Source organism: Solanum lycopersicum, chromosome 9, assembly GCF_036512215.1.
Source record: "Solanum lycopersicum chromosome 9, SLM_r2.1".
Classification (NCBI taxonomy): Eukaryota; Viridiplantae; Streptophyta; class Magnoliopsida; order Solanales; family Solanaceae; genus Solanum; species Solanum lycopersicum.
This window is the reverse complement of record NC_090808.1, coordinates 10,234,149-10,254,504: the sequence shown is the minus strand read 5'-3', so window position 1 is coordinate 10,254,504 and position 20,356 is coordinate 10,234,149. Positions and strand designations below refer to the sequence as shown.

Here is a 20,356-nt window from a genome sequence, read left to right as displayed (position 1 = left end):
AAGCGCCAGAATCAACAAGAAAAAATTTAGATATTATCTTGCAGCCCCAAGCTGAATATGTCGACAAGATCATTTGTTGTACCATTTCAAGAGTAAGTACTTGTCAGACTAAAGACAAGTTCTCTGTAGTGGAACCACTTTTCCCCACTAGAAAATCATTTGCCCTATCGTTTTGAGGACATGTGTGACACTCTTTGGAATGTTCCCTTGCCTCATACAATAATTACATAACTTCTTGCCACAATTGCTAGCAATATGACCATATTTTTTGGAATTATAGCATTGAGTTCTAGACATATCCATGTCCTTTCCTTTCCCTTGATCTATAAATGCAACATTGACAACATGTCCTTGATTAAAAGCATTTTGTGTGAAGAGACGCTGCTCTTCAAGATATAATTCCCTAAAAGAGACATCCGATAAGGGAGATGGATCACGTTTCATCAAGTTGGAGCGAATACTTTAAAAATAAGATTGTAATTTCATCAAAAGTTGATCTCACTTGCTTTGTTCATGAAATTCCTAAATGACGGAGAGAGATTCATAAGGTATTTTAGTATAAATGATATCGTAAGCTCAGCGCATGAAGTCTGAATCTAGAGAAATAATCTTGAAGAGAGAGACTTCCTTGAGAATACATAGCAATTTCATGCTTTAACTGAAAGTTCCTTGCATTGTGGTTTTGGTTGTAAACCTTTTGTAGATAAACTCATATATCCTTTGTTTTCTTGTATAGGCTGAAATTAAGAACAATAAGAGGGTCAATTGACCCAAAAATCAGTGTCATCATCCGAGAATCTTTAACCTTCCTTTGACCAAGCTTTGTAGGATTAGTCGGAATAGGATCACTTCCATCTATATGTCCCTGTAATTATTTCTCGGTAAGTAATAGTTGCAATTGGAATTCCTAGGCAGAGTAGTTTTTTCCAGTGAAAGAAAAATGGAAGAACTCAAACTGATATGACGACATGTTTTTGACAAGATAAGGAAGATTGAAATGTAACGATAGAAAATAACCACAATTACCAAGACTAAGATTCCAAGATGCCTGAAATTCCAAGATATTTAGGACTAACTGTTTAAAAAATAGTAAGTAGAACAAAAACATTCAATATATATATGTATATGAAAGAAACCACAGCCGGAAGATACTATGAATCAAAGAACTAAAAAAGGTTGTGATACCAAGCCAATTTTGCTGAATGAGTTCGCTTAAATGAGAGTTCTTGCATAAAATAGAAAGAATTGTGATTTACATTCATAAAATCATGTTATTCCTAATTGTAATATCTATGAGAATATGCTACATGAATCTATGCTATCTCCTATCATCATTACACAAATATTTAGAACTATAACATAGATATGTACAAATATTTAGAATATGTCCAATCATGCTAACAACTTAAATATTTTTGATACATACATTACATTGTCAAACAAATTTTATATTAATGAAAAGTATTCCTCTGAAATATGGAAGTGCTATATTTTTTTTGATTTTTGGTTTTGTTGCACAAAAATATATGAGTCATAGAGATATTTTAAGTATAAGAAAGAAGTTCAAGAAAATTTTCATGGAAATAGTTGATCAAAAGTAACTATCAAGATATGACACCTCGGTGTAGCTCAACCCTAAAAGATAGTTCGTGGCGTTGAATTTGGGTAAGGTGTCATATTGTTACATGGTATCAAAGCGAGGTTCACTCTTTGTAGTTTTCTTCTTTGTAATTATAAAACCTTCCGTCCATTAGAAAAGGTAAAGAACATAGATGGTTTTTTATATGTTTCGTATCTCTTGGAATCTATGTGGGTAGTATACCACTTTTATCTTCATGTTTGTTCGTTTTACCAGTCACTTATTACTTCTCTTAGTATACATAGCCTATTTAAAAGAATACATGTCTTGTTGCAATTGCTTTTGTTTACTAAATGTAAGGGTTTACAAAAATGTTTTCTTAAATGTTTTGTATTTATGGGAATCTATGTGGATAGAATACAACTTATTTATGGTTGCTTTTGACATATATTGACACTCAACCTAGACTAGGGAGGAGGAAAAAATCGTTCAAAATATCCTAGCAATATACTTTAATGGTAACAATCTACTCACAAAGATGGAAGAAGAACTTTCTGGAATAACAGTTGATGAGATCAAGGATTACTATAATATACTCTTAGAAGATATCAATGACATTGACTTTGGACGCGCTCCATTAAATAATTATCCAGAAATGTAATGCAATGCCATACAAAATATGAAAGAAGATGCTGAATGGCAAAGAGGGACTCCTAGGGCAAAAGAGGAACATATGTTGGTTTCTTGGTACAGATATTGAGGCTTTACTCGGTCGCCTTTTTTGGGTGTCTTGTAATTATTATGTTTTAATGTTTCTTTTGATATGATAATGTATATTTGTATCTTTCCTGCTATAGGTCATTTCTCAAGGGCTTAAATATACATGGAAAATGTGACTAGAGAAGTACATCTAGGCACTGATGATAACAAGAACGCAATGCACGCGACTTCCCATGCCCAGAAGTATTTCAAGCTCATTGAAGCCAACAAGAAAGGGAACAAAACAACAAGAGAAAAATCAAGTGTCCTTCATATAACTGGCGTGGATGCGGAAATGGGTTATAATTCTGAAGTTCCAATCACTATGGATATGATTGGACCTGCTTGCGAGGGATCACAAGCAATGTTGGACACTAGCAGATGACAGCAGTAGTCTGATGAGAGCTCTCAGGCGAATATGCTATTGTGCGTGTTAATGCTAGCAGTTGAAGTTCAGGTCATTCGATCCCTAAAATTGAGAGTGAACTTGAAGCATTACTCAGTCAGCCCATGGACAAAGACAATCATATCGATTTTTTATTTGATGTTTGGATTGCACAAACTTCTGATGCTGGGATAGAACCAAATGCTCAAACAGGATTGTCCGGTTATGCAGCTGCAGGGGATGCTCCATCTTAGTTACCTCCTTTGCTCTCTCATCTTAATGGAGTATGGACAGTTTAAACACTCGTCGTTGATGATGATGGAACCTTTTAATCTGCATGATCTGTTCACAGATCAGATGCTCTAATTTGCTGCACTTATTTTTTGAAGAATTAATTCAATTATGTTACACAATACTTGTCTTCTTTATCTATTCTGAATTTTCTTTAGATAGTATTTCTAGACAGGTGGATTTTTGTTTAAATATTTTTGAAAAAAAAATTAGCAATATATTTTTTGTGCATAATTACATTCTGACATGATACATATGAAAGACTAGAGTAGTTCGACCCCCATACATTAAAGTCCACTGACTATCGAGAAGCTGATAGTTGTTTACAAAAGAAACTCATATCCAAGCGTCTTTCAATTTGTCAAATGACATTTCTACATTGAAATGTCTAGACATTATTGATGCCTTTCCTAAGGAGCAATTAATCTACATGCACCTATTCATTTTGTTCTGCATATGGTTCCTTAAGCTCAAAAGATTTGAGTTGAACATAAAATAAGGAATTCGGTTTGAGAAAAATAAGTGTATTTTAGTTTATCTGCTTTAGTAAACTTAATGTGTTTTTTTGTTTTTTTTTATTAATTCAAATCTAATTATAACTTAGTACTCATGTTGGTTTGCATGGTTGATAAGAAACTGTAAATTAAAATAGATGAGGTTATGGGGATTCGAACCCACAACCTCTTGAATAGATGAGAGAGTTAAGAGAACAATAAAGGAGGAAAAATAAATAAGGTCAGTGGAGATTGAACCCACAACCTCTTGCATAAGTGAGAAAGTAAAGAGATAAATTAAAAGAAAAAGAAGGAGCTTGTGGGGGATTTATCCCACAACCTCCTTGCCTCAAAAACGAAAATGAGAAGAGAAAAAAAAGGAAAATACTATGGGAGTGATGTGCATCGAACTAGGGTCCCCCAAATTTAAAAAATGCAATTATAAAGTTTACTATAAGCTTAAGTGTTACTCAAGGGATTCGAAATCGGGTTCCCTTGTCCAATTACGTATCGACACATAAGTCAAACGTAAGCAAATATTTAATAAATGCTTCCTCTAAAGATCGAGATCAATATCTTTGCATATCTACAAGATGCATAAGTCTACAAGATCTATAAGTCTACAAGATGCTGCCTCTAAAGATTCATAAGTCTACAAGATGCTGCCTCCAAAGATTCATAAGTCTAGAAGATGCTGCCTCTAAAGATGCATAAGTCTACAAGATGCATAAGTCTACAAGTTGCTGCCTCTAAAGATGCATATCTACAAGATGCATAAGTCTACTAGATGCTGCCTCTAAAGATTTAGACAAACTATGAATGAAGCCTCATGGCTTGTATGTGTGGACTCATAATTCTAGCATACATTTAAAAGTAAGTGAACCTAAGATGTTATGTGATGAGATAATGAAACCTCAGAGGGTTAAGTAAGAGTGTTACACACACTAAAAGGCCAAGTACATTGGCAAACGATGAAATGAACATTCACGTGAAGTGGTGAGTAATTATGAAGAGCAAATGTGCTAAAGATAATGAATATGGTGACAACATGATAAGAGGCTAATGTGAAAGATGAGAGCAATCTCAAATGAGTCTAAGTAAATGTTACCAAAATGTACTCATTTTTGAAAGCGTTAAGTTAATGAAGAGACCAGCCTCTATGAACACTCCAATGAAAGTATTGAAGTTAATTCATACTTAATACTAATGATGAGATAAGAAATAATCTAATGATCTATGATGTCCTCATTCTAGAAGCCTGCTTCCATGATGTATGAGTTGAATGTAATAGAACTTTATACTAAGCACCGACAGTCTAGCTATGAGTGGTAATGCCTTCCTTCGGGAAGGGTTGAGGTTCACGTAAATCTCATGAGATGAGAATGTCCGCCATGCCGGGTATGGGACTCCTTATATCTCCTAGTCTTTGAACCTATACTGCAAATATAGGGATCTAGTAGGGTTCGACTCCCTATATACGCTAGCATGTTCAGGTAATTCTGACCGGTGATTCCACCTCTTTTTGGTGTGGGGGCAGACACTGGATTTCATGATGCTCACTTTATCTATGTCGGTTAAGGTTAAAGTGTCCAAAGAAAGAATGAGGCCAACCTCAATGAATGCACATAATGAAATGAACGATACCAAAGGTGTTAGGATAGGATAATCAAGAGGTGAGCTAGACTTAAGTAATGACACTAGGTTATTCTTTGCCATTGCACAGCAAACCCGATGAGAGTCTTAAACTATATCCTACATATGAATGGTAGTTGAACTAGTATATTAAAGAATGAAAAATGAAGTACGTATGAATGAATAAAGCAGACTTTGTGTTAGCTAAAGAATGCCCCCTAGTTGAGGTCCCATGTGCTGAGCCATCATTTTGGAAAGTCCTAATGTCAAGTCCATGATTCCAAGGTCTCATGGCATATGAAAGAATGATATGAACTATGTGATATTATCTGTGCAATATATTATGTGTTGTTTGCAAAATGATAAGTATGATGATGCATGTTACTCTCAGGGCATGACTTTCCTAATCCGAATTTGGCAAGTCCACTGACTTGACTTTCCATAGTCCATACCATTAATATAGATCTCTTCTTAATCATTCATGTCCTTGGTGTGTGCTTGCATATACCCATACTTAGTAAAAGTGTGTACTTATACCATACAACTCTACATTTTTAGGTGCAGGCACAGGTGGACGTTAGAGCTTACAGGTCGACGCTGAAGCAATCCGAAGGTGGATCATTCATCCGGACTTGGTAGGGCCTCATGCTTTCGAGGATGCTTTCCCATTATATTCTAGCTTAGATATAGGTTTGAGTTAGTGGAGTATGTTCCACTAGCATTTCCTTCCCATATTATTTCATACATTGTATTGGTGTCATTTTGGCAAGTTTACGTTTCATGCAATATTGAACTATTCCTTTCATTTGATGATCTTAATATTAGATGGTTGATGGTAAACTCCTATGATGTTAAGTAGAATATGTTTCATATGAAATAAGTAAATAAAAAGTCCAAATTTTTCGCTAAAATTAACCTAACGATGACGTAAGTAGGCTTGTCTGTGACCTCTGAGAGGTCAACGACGCCTCTCGTCTGGGGTCTAGACTCTGATCATGACAAAGTTGGTATCAGTGCAATAGGTTAAATTATGAGTATAATAAGTTCACATCAACCGTATCGAGTAGTTTCTAAGTCAAGGTAGTGAAGTACATCACAATCCTGAATTAGACACTGAATGATGTGTAGGAAAATTTCCCTTCTTCTGCTATTATCGTGCTCTATCTAATGTCTGATTCCTTCGTGTTATGTGCGTATCTAACATCAAATCTATTTTTTCATAAAGTGAAAACAAGGAGGAATGCTGGTCAAGGGAGAGGAGGAGCAACTGCTGAGGGTAACCAAGTTCCACCCCAGGCTCCAGGTAAAGGAATGACCATGCCAGTTAATCCAACTGGGTTTACTGATGTGGAGGTGCGGACCGCTATGGCTCCGATTACTCATGCCATTACTGTGCAGGCCCAAGATATGACGGCCTAGGCCAACAGACAGGATGTTCATTGAGAGAACCCACCCGTACGTAGCATGGAAGATAGACTATGGGATTTTACGAGGATAAATCCTCTGATTTTCATAGGGTTCAAGACTTCAGAGGATCCCTAAGAGTTTATAGATGAGGTACATAATATCTTGGTGGCCATGGGGGCCACAGATACTGAGAAGGCTGAGCTGCCTTCCTATCAGCTAAAGGATGTCGCACATTCTTGGTGCAAGATGTATAAGGATATCCGAGCTTTGGGTGGAGTTCCGGTCATGTGGGAGCTATTTAAGACAACCTTCCTGGAGAGATTCTTCCCTAGGGAGATGAGGGAGGCCAAGGTTGAGTTTATCAACCTTAAACAGGGATCGATGACAGTCAGGGAGTATTCCCTGAAGTTTGTGAAATTATCCAGGTATTCCACTTCCCTTGTATCTAACATCAAGGATAAGATGAGTAGGTTCCTCACAGGAATCACAAAAGATCTGGAGGACGAGTGTCGGGCTGGGATGCTCCATGATAACATGGACCTCTCCAGGTTGATGGTGCATGTCCAACAGGTAGAGGATATCCGGAAGAAGAGGGGCATTCGTGATGTTAGAAGGCCTAAACCTTCTAATCAGGCACGTCTTAGTAATGGTGGCAACGGGAACAACTTCGGCGTCCTTGAGCAGCCTCGATTTAAAAAGGGGCATCAGAGTTCAGGGAACTCTAACTTTAAGAGGATTGCAGCACCTAGAGGAGGTAGACCCGAGCCCAAGATTGTCAATAAAGGTGATGTGCAGCATCCCAGAAAGTACTGTGCCAAGTGTGGTCGTGCTCATAGTGGATATCGCAGACATGGCACTAATGCCTGCTTCGGATGCAGTAAGAACGGGCACTTAGTCAAGGACTGCCCACAGAACAGGGGTCACGCTGGAGGTAATGCTCAACCTTAGCCTAATCCACATGGTGCAGCAGCAGCTGAGCCTCCTAAGAGGAACAAGTTCTACTCTCTGAAGGGAAGGGAGGAGTAGGAGAAGTCCGCTGATATGGTCACAGGTATGCTGCAAGTATTCTCAACTTTTGTTTATGCCTTACTTGATCCAGGGTCTACGCTTTCCTTTGTAACTCCTTTGCTTGCTCTCACTTTTGAGATATTGCCTGAAGTTTTGCATGATTCTATAGTGGTTGGTACACCTTTAGGAGATAATGTAAGAATTGATAGAGTATACAAGGATTGCCCAATAGTCGTACATTTTAAGATTATGTGTGCAGAATTCGTTGAGTTACCAATGAACAATTTTGATGTTATTCTTGGCATGGACTGGATTCATAGTTGTTGTGCTTATGTGGATTTTCGTGGTAGGGTTATGAAATTTTGTTTCCCAAATGAAGTAGAGCTCGTCTGGGAGGGGTACAATTTGATTCATCCTAATCCCTTAATTTCGAACCTTAAGGCCAATAAAATGATGTCCAGGGGATTATTTTGTCACCTTGTGAGTGTTAATGATTTAGATCATGAAATTCCTTCCATAGACTCAGTTGCTGTAGTAAATGAGTTCCCAAATGTGTTTCCTGATAATTTTTCTGGAGTTCCTCCCCCTCGAGAGATTGACTTTGGTATTGACTTAGAACCCGATACTAAACCAATTTCAATTTCTCCTTACAGAATCGATCCAGCTGAACTCTAAGAGTTGAAGTTGCAGTTAAAAGATCTCACTAATAAGGGTTTCATTCAGCCGAGCATATCCCCTTCTGGCGCTCTAGTGTTGTTTGTGAAAAAGAAAGATGGAACCCTTAGAATGTGTATCGATTATCGGCATCTCAACAAAGTCACTATCAAGAATAAGTATCCACTTCCCAGAATAGATGACTTGTTTGACCAACTCCAGTGGTCTAGTTTCTTCTTGAAGATTGATCTTCATTCAGGGTACCATCAGCTTAGGGTTATGGATGAATATATTCCTAAGACAACCTTTCGTACACGTTATAGTCATTACAAGTTTCTAGTTATGCCATTTGACTCACTAATGCACTTGGTGCATTTATGGATCTCATGAGTAGAGTCTTCCATGAATAGCTTGACTCTTTCGTCATAGTTTTTATTGATGACATTCCCATCTACTCTAAGACCAAGAAAAAGCATGAACGGAATTCGAGACTAACCTTGCATGTACTTAGACAACATCAGTTGTATGCCAAATTCAGCTAGTGCGAATTTTGGCTTAGATCAATGACCTTCCTGGATCGTGTAGTGTCCAACAAAGGTGTACAGGTAGACTCCAAGAAGACTGAGGCTGTTAAGAACTGGCTGAAACATCTTGCTCCCACAGATATTTGAAGCTTCTTGGGATTGGCTAGTTATTATTGCACATTCTTGGAGGGTTTTTCTTGCATTGCTGCCCAATTCACAGCTTTGACGAAGAAGAAAGTCAAGTTTGAATTGGCGTAGACTTGTGAAAAAGGTTTCTAGGAGCTCAAGGACAAACTCACTTCACCCCCGATGCTTACTTTGCCTTGGTGTCGTGAGAATTACACTGTTTATGGTGATGCATCTAGGGTTGGTTTGGGTTGTGTTCTTATGCAGGGTGGCAAGGTGATAGCTTATGCGTCCAGACAGCTCAAGGTTGATGAAAAGAATTATCCCACTCATGACCTGGAGTTGGTAGTTGTGGTATTTGCGCTGAAACTATGGAGGCACTACTTGTATGGAGTGCATATGGATGTGTTCAAACACCACAAAAGTCTCCAGTATGTGTTCACGAAGAGGAAGTCGAATCTACATAAGCGAAGGTGGTTGGAGCAATTGAAGGACTATACATGAATGTTGACTACCATCCAGGTAAGTATAATGTAGAAGATGATGCTTTGAGCAGGATGAGCATGGGAAGTAAAACCCATGTTGAGGATGAAAATAAGGAGTTGGTGAAAGATATACACAGACTGGCCAGACAGGGTGCGCGGTTAGTTGACACTTCTATTGGGGTTTCAATTCATCCTTAGTAGTTAAAGTCAAGAAGGGTCAGCATCTTGATCCTGTGTTTATGGAGATTAAGGACTCACTGTTGGTTAAGATGAATGAGTCTTTTGCTTTGGGAGGTAACGGCATACTTAAGTACTAAGACAGACTGTGTGTATTAGATGTGGATGATTTGCGGACCAAGATTGTTGCAGAGGCCCATGGTTCCAGATATTCCATACATCCAGGTTCCACAAAGATGTATCATGATCTTAAAGAGATCTATTGGTGGGATGGCGTGAAGAAGGACATTGCTGAGTATGTGGCCAATTGTCCAAATTGTCAGCTGGTGAAGGCAGACATTGCTGAGTATGTGGCCAATTGTCCAAATTGTCAGCTGGTGAAGGCAGAACATCTTAAGCCTGATGGTTTTACTCACATTATCAAGGTTCCGACGTGGAAGTGGGAGGCCAATAATATGAACTTCATGGTTGATCTTCCGAAGACTACGAGACAGCATAACTTCATATGGGTTACTGTGGACATAATGACTAAGTCTACCCACTTTATCCCTGTGAATTCTACTTACAGAGCCGAGAATTATGTGATACTCTACATTGATGATATTGTACGATGGCATGCGATTCTTTTGTCTATCATTTCAGATAGAGGATCTTAGGTCACTTCACATTTCTGGAGATCCTTCTAGAAGAGCTTAGGCACGCAGGTAAAGCTTATTACTGCCTTTCATCCTCTAACTGATAGGCAGGCAGAGCGCATTATTCATACATTGGATGACATGTTGAGAGCGTGTGTGATTGACTTCAGCGATAGTTGGGACGACCATCTGCCTTTGATAGAGTTCTCGTATAATAACAATTATCATTCCAAATTGGGATGGCACCGTTTGAGGCAATATATGGTTTAGCTATCCCGTTGGGTGGTTCAAGTTTGGAGAGTCATCCATTTTGGGTCCAGAGATCATTCACGAGGCCTTAGAAAAAGTCAAGGTGATGAGAAACAGGTTGGCTACTACTTACAGTCGGCAGAAGTCATATGCAGACAATAGAAATTGAACCTTAGAGTTTGATGTTAGTGACCAAGTCTATTTGAAAATATCACCTATGAAGGGGGGGATGAGGTTTGGTAGGAAGGGGAAGTTTAGTCCGAGATATGTTAGGTCATATGAGATCCTGCAGCGCGTGGGTGAGGTGGCCTATGAGTTGGCATTGCCTGCGGAGCTAGCCTCTGTTCATCCAGTCTTTCATGTATCTATGTTAAAGAAGTGCCTAGGTAATCCAGCATCAATTCTACATGTTGAAGGTTTAGGGGTCTATGAAGACTTGTCTTATGAGGACATACCTGTGGAGATTTTAGACAGACAGGTCAAGCGGCTGAGAAACAAGGAGGTTGCCACGGTGAAGGTATTGTGGAGGAACCATCTTGTTGAGGTTTCTACGTGGGAGGCCGAGGTCAATATGAAATCCCGCTATCCTCATATTTTCGGTCCCTGAGGTTAGACTTCCTACTCTTAAGTCAAGGTTTCCTTATCTCTCCATTCTTTATTGTTATTGCTTGATTGTGCGTAGTGATTATGTTATGATATGACTAACGTTGTGCTAGATTATAAGAAGTGTCATTCAGGGACAAATGTTCCTAAGGGGGGGATAATGTACCAACCCTAAAAATGGCTATGCTAAGTAACACTTAATGTGCCTAGAATGCCTACGATTTGACCGGGTTCACACGGATTGATGCGCGTACAACTAGACCTATGTACCTCTGCAATAGCCAAACCAACTAACTTAGTGAGTTAGTTGATCTAGGAAAGGTTGGGTCCATTCATGTAGGGTACTTGAATATGAAGATTTACCCGGATTAGTTTTTACCGGACTTAAAAAGGGGATATCTTCAGTTTGGAGGGTCTAGGGGCAATATGGTCTTTTTATAGGCTAAGGGTAGTAACATAATTATCCTAAATATCTAATTAATTATTTAATTAATATGGTAGAGGGGTATTTTTGGGAGAAAGGGTCGAAATTGGGCTTTGAGCAAAATCTTGCTCCACCCGGGTTCAAACCTATGTGGGAGCAATGATTTAATTTGATTGTTTAATTTGGTGAATTAATAATTAATGGATGATTTAAGAAAAAGGAACATAAAATTTTTACTATTAATTATTATTTATTATTTATTTAACCTTATTTGACTAAGTCTTGCCTAAAGTTCTATCCCTAAGGAAACACTCTCTATCACATGTATCCACTCTCACATTTATCTCCCTCTCTTCAGGAACATAATATTTTTACTATTAATTATTATTTATTATTTATTTAACCTTATTTGACTAAGTCTTGCCTAAATTTCTATCCCTAAGGAAACACTCTCTCTCACATGTATCCACTCTCACATTTATCTCCCTCTCTTCAACACTCTCTTTCACGTTCTCTCTGCTTAAAAAAAGAAACCAAAAATCATAATAATAAAAAAAACAAAAGTTCTTCATACATGAAGAACTTAAATGCAAATTAAAAGCGACAAAGCAATACGAAAACGTAAAGCAAAATGTTATGCTCTCGTCGGGTAAGGTATTAGATTCGTTGATGCACGTTTGGTTTGGGGTGGATTTAGAAGCAAGTTGAGGTGTTGAACGAAGTGAAATCAGGTATGGGTTTACTTCCTCTTGGTCCTTTTCCCAAGAGACCCTTAAGTCTCAGATGAATCTACTCCAAAAACTAGGGTTGTTCCCCATTATATGTTCCTTATCACTAGCTCCCAATGATCTTAGGTTGGTATGTCTGCTGGTAGATTAGGCATGTGATGTGATGTTTGTGATAAATATATTCATGAAAGATGTATTCTGAAAAAGTGAATTACGTTAACTTGATTGTGCATGTGCGTTGTGAGCTAGCCATGGTTTGAAGCCTGGACTTTTACATGTTAAAATGTTGTATTTTACGTATATGAATATGTTAAAAACGTGATATTAGTACTAGTTCAAAGTTTCTGAATTGAATGATAATGTTTGGTTGAAAGTAACCTTGAAAATGCACCTAAATATCTCCCTAAAAACTACTCGAAATGTCTTGACGTTTAACGTGAAAGAGGGTGAGAAAATAAACTGCAAAAAGGTGATTAAATTCTCAAAAATAAAAATGAAAACTCACCTAAATATGCACAAGATGTTACACGAAATTTATTTTAAATCTAACATCTAAAAGTTGAGAAAATGGAATGCAAAGAGGTTGAACAAATTTCCAACATTTTGGAAATTTGTTTTGGGGTAGCTTACTGAAAAAAAAAATCACGTTCTAAAATATTTTTTAAATGCTTGAGGTCAGTGGGGTTTGAACCCAAGACCTCACCATATACATGTCATAAATAATTAAATAATAAAATGTGGTAAGGGGGATTCGAAATGGGGTAAAGCTCAAGTGAAAAGTTAAGGGGAAATGAAAGAAAATGAAGTGAGAGGTGTGGGGTTCGAACCCACAACCTCTTGGACGGATGAAGGAGAGAGGAGAAGAATGAAATAAAGAAATAATAAAAATTAGGTATGTGGGATTCAAACCCACAACCTCTTGGCAGAACAAGAAAGTAAGGAGAAAATATAATATAAAATAAGGTGACACTGTGGGGATTCGAACCCACAACTTATTGAATAGATGAGATAGTTAGGAGAAAAATAAAGGAGGAAAAATAAATCTGGTGAGTGGGGATTGAACCGACAACGTCTTGGATAGGTGAAAGTTAAGAGATAAATTAAAAGAAAGAGAATGAGATCGTGGGGAATTTATCCCACAACCTCCTTGCCATAAACGAAAAAGAGAGGAGAAAAAGAAAGGAAAATAGTATGGGAGTGATGTGTATCGAACTAGGGTCCCCTAAATTTGAAAAATGCAATTATCAAGTTTATTATAAGCTTAAGCGTTACCCAAGGGATTTGAAATCGAGTTCCCATGCCCAATTTCGTATTGACACATAAGTCATACGTAAAAAAATATTTAATAAATGCTGACTCTAAAGATCAAAATCAATATCTTTGCATATCTACAAGATGCATAAGTCTTGTACCATATAATCTTGGGTAAATATGAATCACTTAGAAAAACTATGAATGAAGCCTCATGACTTGTATGTGTGGAATCATAAGTCTAGCATACATTTAAAGGTAAGTGAACCTAAGATGTTATGTGATGAGATAATGAAACCCCAAGGGGTTAAGTAATAGTGTTACACACACTAAAGGGCCATGTGCATTGGCATACGATGAAATGAACATTCACGTAAAGTGGTGAGTAATTATGAAGAGTAAATGTGCTAAAGCTAATGAATGTGGTGATAACATGATAAGGGGTAATGTGAAATATGAGCGCAATCTCAAATGAGTCTAAGTAAATTTTACCAAAATGTACTCATCTATGAGAGTGTAAAGTTAATGAAGAGACCAGTCTCCATGAACAATCTAATGAAAGTATCGAAGTTAATTCATACTCAATACTAATGATGAAATGAGAAATCATCTAATGAGCTATGATGTCCTCATGCTAGAAGTCAACTTCCATGATGTATGATTTAAATGTAATGAAACTTTATACTAAGCACCGATAGGCTAGTTATGAGTGGTGATTCCTTCTTTCGAGAAGGGCGGGGGTTCACGTAAATCTCATGATATGAGGATGTCCGGCATGACGGGTACGGGTCTCCTTATATCTCCTAGTCTTTGAACCTATACTGCCAATATAGGCATCTAGAAGGGTTCGACTCGCTATATACGCTACGATTTTTGGGTCACTCTGGCCGGTGATTCCAACTGTTTTCGATGTGGGGAAGACACTGGATTTCATGATGAACACTTGATCTATGTCGGTTAAGGTTAAAGTTTCCAAATAAAGAATGAGGTCAGCCTCAGTGAATGCACATAATGATATGAACGATAGCAAAGGTGTTAGGATAGGATAATCAAGAGGTAAGCTAGACTTAAGTAATGACACTATGTTATTCTTGGTCATTGCACAGCGAACTCGATGAGAGTCCTAAACTACATCCTAGGTATAACTGGTAGTTGCACTAGTATATGAAAGAATGAAAACCGATGTACGTACAAATAGATGAAGCAGACTCTATGTTTGCTAAAGAAGGCTCCCTAGTTGAGGTTTCATGTGTTGAGCCCTCATTTTGGGAAGTCCTAATGTCAAGTCTATGATTCCAAGGTCTCATGGCATATGAAAGAATGATATGAACTATGTGATATGGTATGTGCAATATGTTATGTGTTGTTTGCAAAATGATAAGTATGATGATGCATGTTACTCTCATTGCATGACTTTCCTAATTTGAATTTGGAAAGTCCACTGACTTGACTTTCCATAATCCATACCGTTAAGATAAAGCTCTTCTTAATCATGCATGTCCTTGGTGTGTGCTTGCATATACCCACACTTAGTAAAAGTGTGTACTAATACCATACAACTCTACATTTTTAGGTGCAGGCACAGGTGGACGTTAGAGCTTACAAGTCGACGCTAAAAATATCCAGACGTGAAGCATTCATCCAGACTTGGTAAGCCCTCATGCTTTCGAGGACGCTTGCCCATTATATTCTAGCTTAGATATAGGTTTCAGTTAGTTGAGTATGTTCTACTAGAATTTCCTTCCCATATTATTTTAGAAAATTTGTTGGTGTCATTTTTGCAAGTTTACGTTAAAATAATATTGAACTATTCCTTTCATTTGATAATCTTAATATTAGATGGTTGACGGTGAACGCCTATGGTGTTATGTAGAATATGTTTCATATGAAATAAGTAAATGAAAAGTTCAAATTTTCTGCTAAAATTAACCTAGATGAAGTAACGATGACGTAAGTAGGCTTGTCTGCGACCTTTGAGAGATCAACGACGCGGTTCTCGTCTGGGGTCTAGACTCCGGTCATGACAGTTTTTACCCTCAAATAGATGGTTAAGAAGAGCGCACTATTCAGTCCTTAGAGGATATGTTGAGGGCCTGTCTGATTGATTTCAAAGTTAATTGGGATGATCAACTTACAACAATACTTACCACTCTAGCATCCAAAGGTCTCCTTATGAAACGCTTTATGGGAGAAGGTGCAGATCTCCTATTGGATGGTTTAAAGGTTGTGAATAAGGGTTGATATGACCAGATTTAGTTCATCAAGCTTCGGAGAAGGTTAAAGTCATTTAGGAGATTTTGGAAATGGTGCAGAGTTGTCAAAAATCTTACACTGATGTTAGGAGAGGGAAGTTAGAGTTTGAAGTAGATGATTGGGTCTACTTGAATGTTTCACCCAAGAATGGTGTTATGAGATTTTGTAAGAAGGGTAAGCTTAGTTCTGGGTATATTGGTTCATCTGTTATTTCATATTTCCATGTTGAAGAAAAACATAGGATACCCTTTACTTATCATACCAATTGAAGATATTTAGGAAGAGATTCCGGTTTACATTCTAGATCGATAAGTTCACAAGTTCAGGACAAAAGAGGTAACATTAGTCAATTTTCTTTGAAGGAGCCAATTTGTTGAGGAAGCTACTTGGGAAGCTCAAGAGATATCCACATCTCTTCAAATGCTGAGAAGTTTCCCAATTAAGGTACTAATCCTTTTCTTGACATTTTTATTCATAAGTTGCATGTTATAATTGCATTAATTGTAGGGTGTTTGAGTTAAATAATACATGTTACACCCATAGCCTGCTAAGAGTAAGCTCATTCGAGGACGAATGTTCCAAGGGGGAGAAATTGTAAGGCCCCGTAACTAGAAAGCACTAGAATTAGCAAGAACTATTTTTGAAAGAAAGAAAGAAAATCTGGAAAATTTGGTTAAGTAATGTTAATTATGAAATTTTCGTCAACTTCAAAAAACCATAAATCCTAGATTAGGATGAGTTAGGTGTGTTTGAATATATCGTAGGAAAGATCTTGTAATAATATTTCCAACGTCCCTAAGTTTGAGCAATCCTTAGTTTGTATCAGTGATATATGTCCCTTTGAAGTTGGTTTGTTCAAATGGCAAATGTCTAATCCATATTTTAGAAGGGCCTTATGGTCTTTTCCATAACCCATGACTTAATTATTTTTTTTGGCAATTAATTGGGTCTAAACTGATAGGATTCTGTTTATGCTTTTGAAAACTAAGTTAGGGTTTACAGAGAAGAGAAAGAAAGAGGAGAAAGAGCAACATTAGTAAAGATCATCGAGAATTGCTTCCGGATTTTACCAAGGAATAAATTATATAAGGTAGTGAGATGGCATAGCATTGGTTTAGTTTACCCATGCACCAATTATGATTCAATTCAGCTAAGTATATTAGATTTGAAAATAAATCCTTTGAGTTCTTCATGAAATTCGTTTTGATTCTTGTGGGTTGAGTTGTTAAAGTTTTCTTGAGTTTCTAGGTGTGATTTTGAGTTGAATACTTTATATATTGAAGTTATAGTCAATCCTAAGTGTTTAGGGAATGAACTAAGTTGATATAAGGGGTTTAGAGATGAAAACTGAAAGAGAGTGCACCTGGGAAGGGGCCTGGGGCGTGCCTCTTAGAGCCCCAAGAAGGGAACTCTGAATTTTGGGAAATCGGGTTCTGCACATGGCAGCGTGACCTACCCCAACTTTTGAAGTTTCCTTTGTGGCGTCTGCTCCTCTCATAGCACGAAGGACGCAGTTCACCCCATTTTCCCCCTTCTTTCTATACTAGTTCCTGGTAATGTGCCTATGTTTCTCAAACGATTTCTATACTCTAAGGTACATATAACGTCATGAAATCATCATAAATATGAGATAGTGAACCTTGAAACCAGAATCTAATTTAAAGAAAGTTATAATCAAAGTCAAGAGAAGTAAGAGTCAAGTCAAGAGGAGTTCTTACAGTTCCCCAAAAGTCTTTTCCAAAATGTTTTGACGTTGTTTTACGCCTTAAAGTTCAAGTTGAGTAAAGAGTAAATTTAGATTGAAGTTCATTTCTTCAAATTATATGGGGAGTATTTATTCCAAAGAATTAAAATATTTTCACATTTAAACAAGAAACAGAAACATTAATATTCGAAGAGCCTATGATCTAGTTTTCATAAAAGAGTAAACTCTTTCACAATTAAGCAAGAAGGGACACTTTTGTTTCCAAGATAGTCTTTAAGCTAAAATTTTGAGCAACTATCTCGAATCAAAGTAAGATGTATGTTTTAAACATAATAGAAAGCATTATATTTTGGAAGTATGCTTTTAGACATAAGAGCTAGCATATATTTTTTGAGTAGTATAGAGCATCGATATGGGAGAGAGTTCAGATAACTCACTGCCCCCATAAATCACGCAACCACCACGGGTAGAAATGGGGTCATACTTTTTATATGATTCCTTATTTCTTTTAGTCAAAGACTAGTGGATTCACTAAGTAGATCAGGTTCTATACACTCGGAAAGGTATAGAATGGACCTAGCATTGTGAAGCAAAATGTTGTGTCATCACAATAGCTCTTTTATTATGGTTTTTGGTTAGAGAAACTCTCACATAAGTAATTGTATTGATTTATATGCATTTTAATTGTATTTTCATATACATTTCAAAGCTACATTGTAACTTTACTTACACACAAGATCGACTTCATGTTTTAAAAAACTTTTCTTTATATTGAACTTGTTTTAAATTGCATTATTGTAGAGTTAGTTCAGTTTTGTAGAGTTGAGTTGAGTCAGGTATGTTTTTCAATTCCTTTCAAGGTTATGTCATATTTTAGAATTCCCCTTGCATACTCGTACATTCAATATATTGATGTCATTTGGCCTGCATCTTCTTATGATGTATACATAGTTAACCATGATTAGCATCCAGTGCATCATTGATCTAGTTGAGCACTCAGAATCATCTAGTGATCCTCCTTGCTTTAGAGAATCTCTTTTTATTTCTTTCAATATTACATAGTTTATTAGGATGTCTTGGGTCTTCTCTCGACATCCATCTCAGTTGTTTAGAGGCTTCATAGATAGACATACAAATGTTAGTTCATTCGTCAATATCTTGTTATTGACTTATGTTCAGATTTGAGTTGTCACTCTAGTTAAGTTAAATGTTGAAGATGTTAGTTCATTTATCAATATCTTGTTATTGGGTTATGCTCATATTTGAGTTGCCACTTTGTCTAACTTAAATGTTGATTTCATAGAATACTTTCAACATACCAATAACCACATCGGGAGAACCCTTTTTCTCATGAAGAGTTTGAAGTGCATAGAATCAGTTTTTCTTAGGACCACATGAACCTGAATCACTAGGTAGATATTTGACTTCCTTATCTTCCCTTAGTATTAATTCATGGACAATATCTTATATTATAACCACTCTTATCATAATAGAAGCAACATGTCATACTGGCTAAGCATTAACCTTATGCCTTCTTCCACATTTAGCACAAGTAAATGGTGAAGATCCACCATAATTTCTCCTTGAGATTTAGGGTTAGACACCCTTATATTTGTTGAATTTAGGAGTATCATGGCAAGAACATTGACCAAAAAACTTTTTTAGAACTTAGAGCGATAATGACCATTAGAACTTAAATGTAAAAAGTCTTCATCATTGATCCTTGACTTTTTTGCTACTGTAGATTTCTCCTTAAGTTTGTCTTATTCTATTTGTTAATCATGATCCATTAGTAAAGATATGTCTATATTATTGATGATCATGTCGGTACGACGTTCTTTGAATACCATTTGAAACACTCCCTAAACAAACTTACTCATCTTTTTCCTAGGGTCGGCAACAATTGTTGGAGCAAACCTAGACAATTGTGTGAACTTCAAAGCATATTCCTTCACAATCATTCTTCTTTGACAAAGGTTGATGAATTCAAGTACCTTTGCCTCCCTAATCACAAGGGGAAAGAACCTATCCAAGAAAGCGACCTTAAACTTTTCCCAATCAAGAGGACCCGCATCAACTGCCCTCTCTTCTTTCCATTGGTTAAACCAAACTTGAGCCCCACCCTTAAGTTGATAAGCGGTCAACTCTGCCCTTTAAAACGACATCACTCCCATGACCATCAACACCTTATACAATTCATCTATGAATTCTACAGAATCTTCCTCAACCTTGGAACTATGAAACTACATATTCCTTGTAGTGGAGTCCCTCACTCTTGTTGTAGTCGTACCCACATTTGAGTTAACGCGAACAATAACCTCCCTATTGTCTTAAGACATCATTAATTGGGCCAAGACTTGAAAAGCAGCTCTAAACTTTGCATTAGACACTTGTTTGGCCAAAGGGTTGGCCGAAACTTGAGAAGGTTGAGAACCAGCTTCTTATTCAACATTTCAATTCACATTACTACGAACGTATGTTCTTCGAGGGGACAGATCTCAAAAATCATCATATAGGAATAAATAGAAATACATTGAGCTAGACTATATGGAACGACCTTAATGTAATAAAAGAAATGGATTTTCCTAGTCATCTTATACCTTCTAATTCTTAAATGTGGAACATGTCACACTCATGAACAAGACTCTACTCGGCGTGGCATAGAGACTTCCTAGGACCTTTCTAAACCTTGTGCTCTAAATACCAAGTTTTTCACGACTCAAAGTACACCCTAATCGTAATATGGCATATAGGACCTCGAGAGAACCTATACAAGCCACTTAGCATACATACACAAGCTAACAGAATCTTAAAGACTTCAAAGTACATTTATAGATCATAAATAGTTAGAAAAAAACATAACTCTAACATAAGTCTCAAATACATCTATTACATCAAAGGAGTGGTTGAGATATAACTCTCACATAACATAAAAATGTTGAAATTAAAAGACATGAAAGCAATAAAAGAGTTTCGGTCCTCGGAAC

At 37.0% G+C, this 20,356-nt stretch overlaps 1 protein-coding gene across 1 annotated transcript; it reads left to right on the top strand.

Annotated features, from left to right (window-relative positions):
- Positions 1-6,718: 6,718 nt before the first annotated feature.
- Positions 6,719-8,230, top strand: LOC138338360 (uncharacterized). Its single transcript, XM_069289317.1, has 2 exons — positions 6,719-7,478; positions 7,647-8,230. Exons 1-2 carry the CDS (start codon positions 6,719-6,721, stop codon positions 8,228-8,230), a joined length of 1,344 nt encoding a protein of 447 aa, XP_069145418.1.
- The last annotated feature ends 12,126 nt before the right edge of the window (positions 8,231-20,356 follow it).

Bases quoted from the DNA above. Each gene is read 5' to 3' on its own strand.
- LOC138338360 (XM_069289317.1), top strand. From the start codon at position 6,719: ATGGGGGCCACAGATACTGAGAAGGCTGAGCTGCCTTCCTATCAGCTA. The intron at 7,479-7,646 runs GTAATGCTCAAC...TACTTGATCCAG, and splicing joins GAACAGGGGTCACGCTGGAG to GGTCTACGCTTTCCTTTGTA.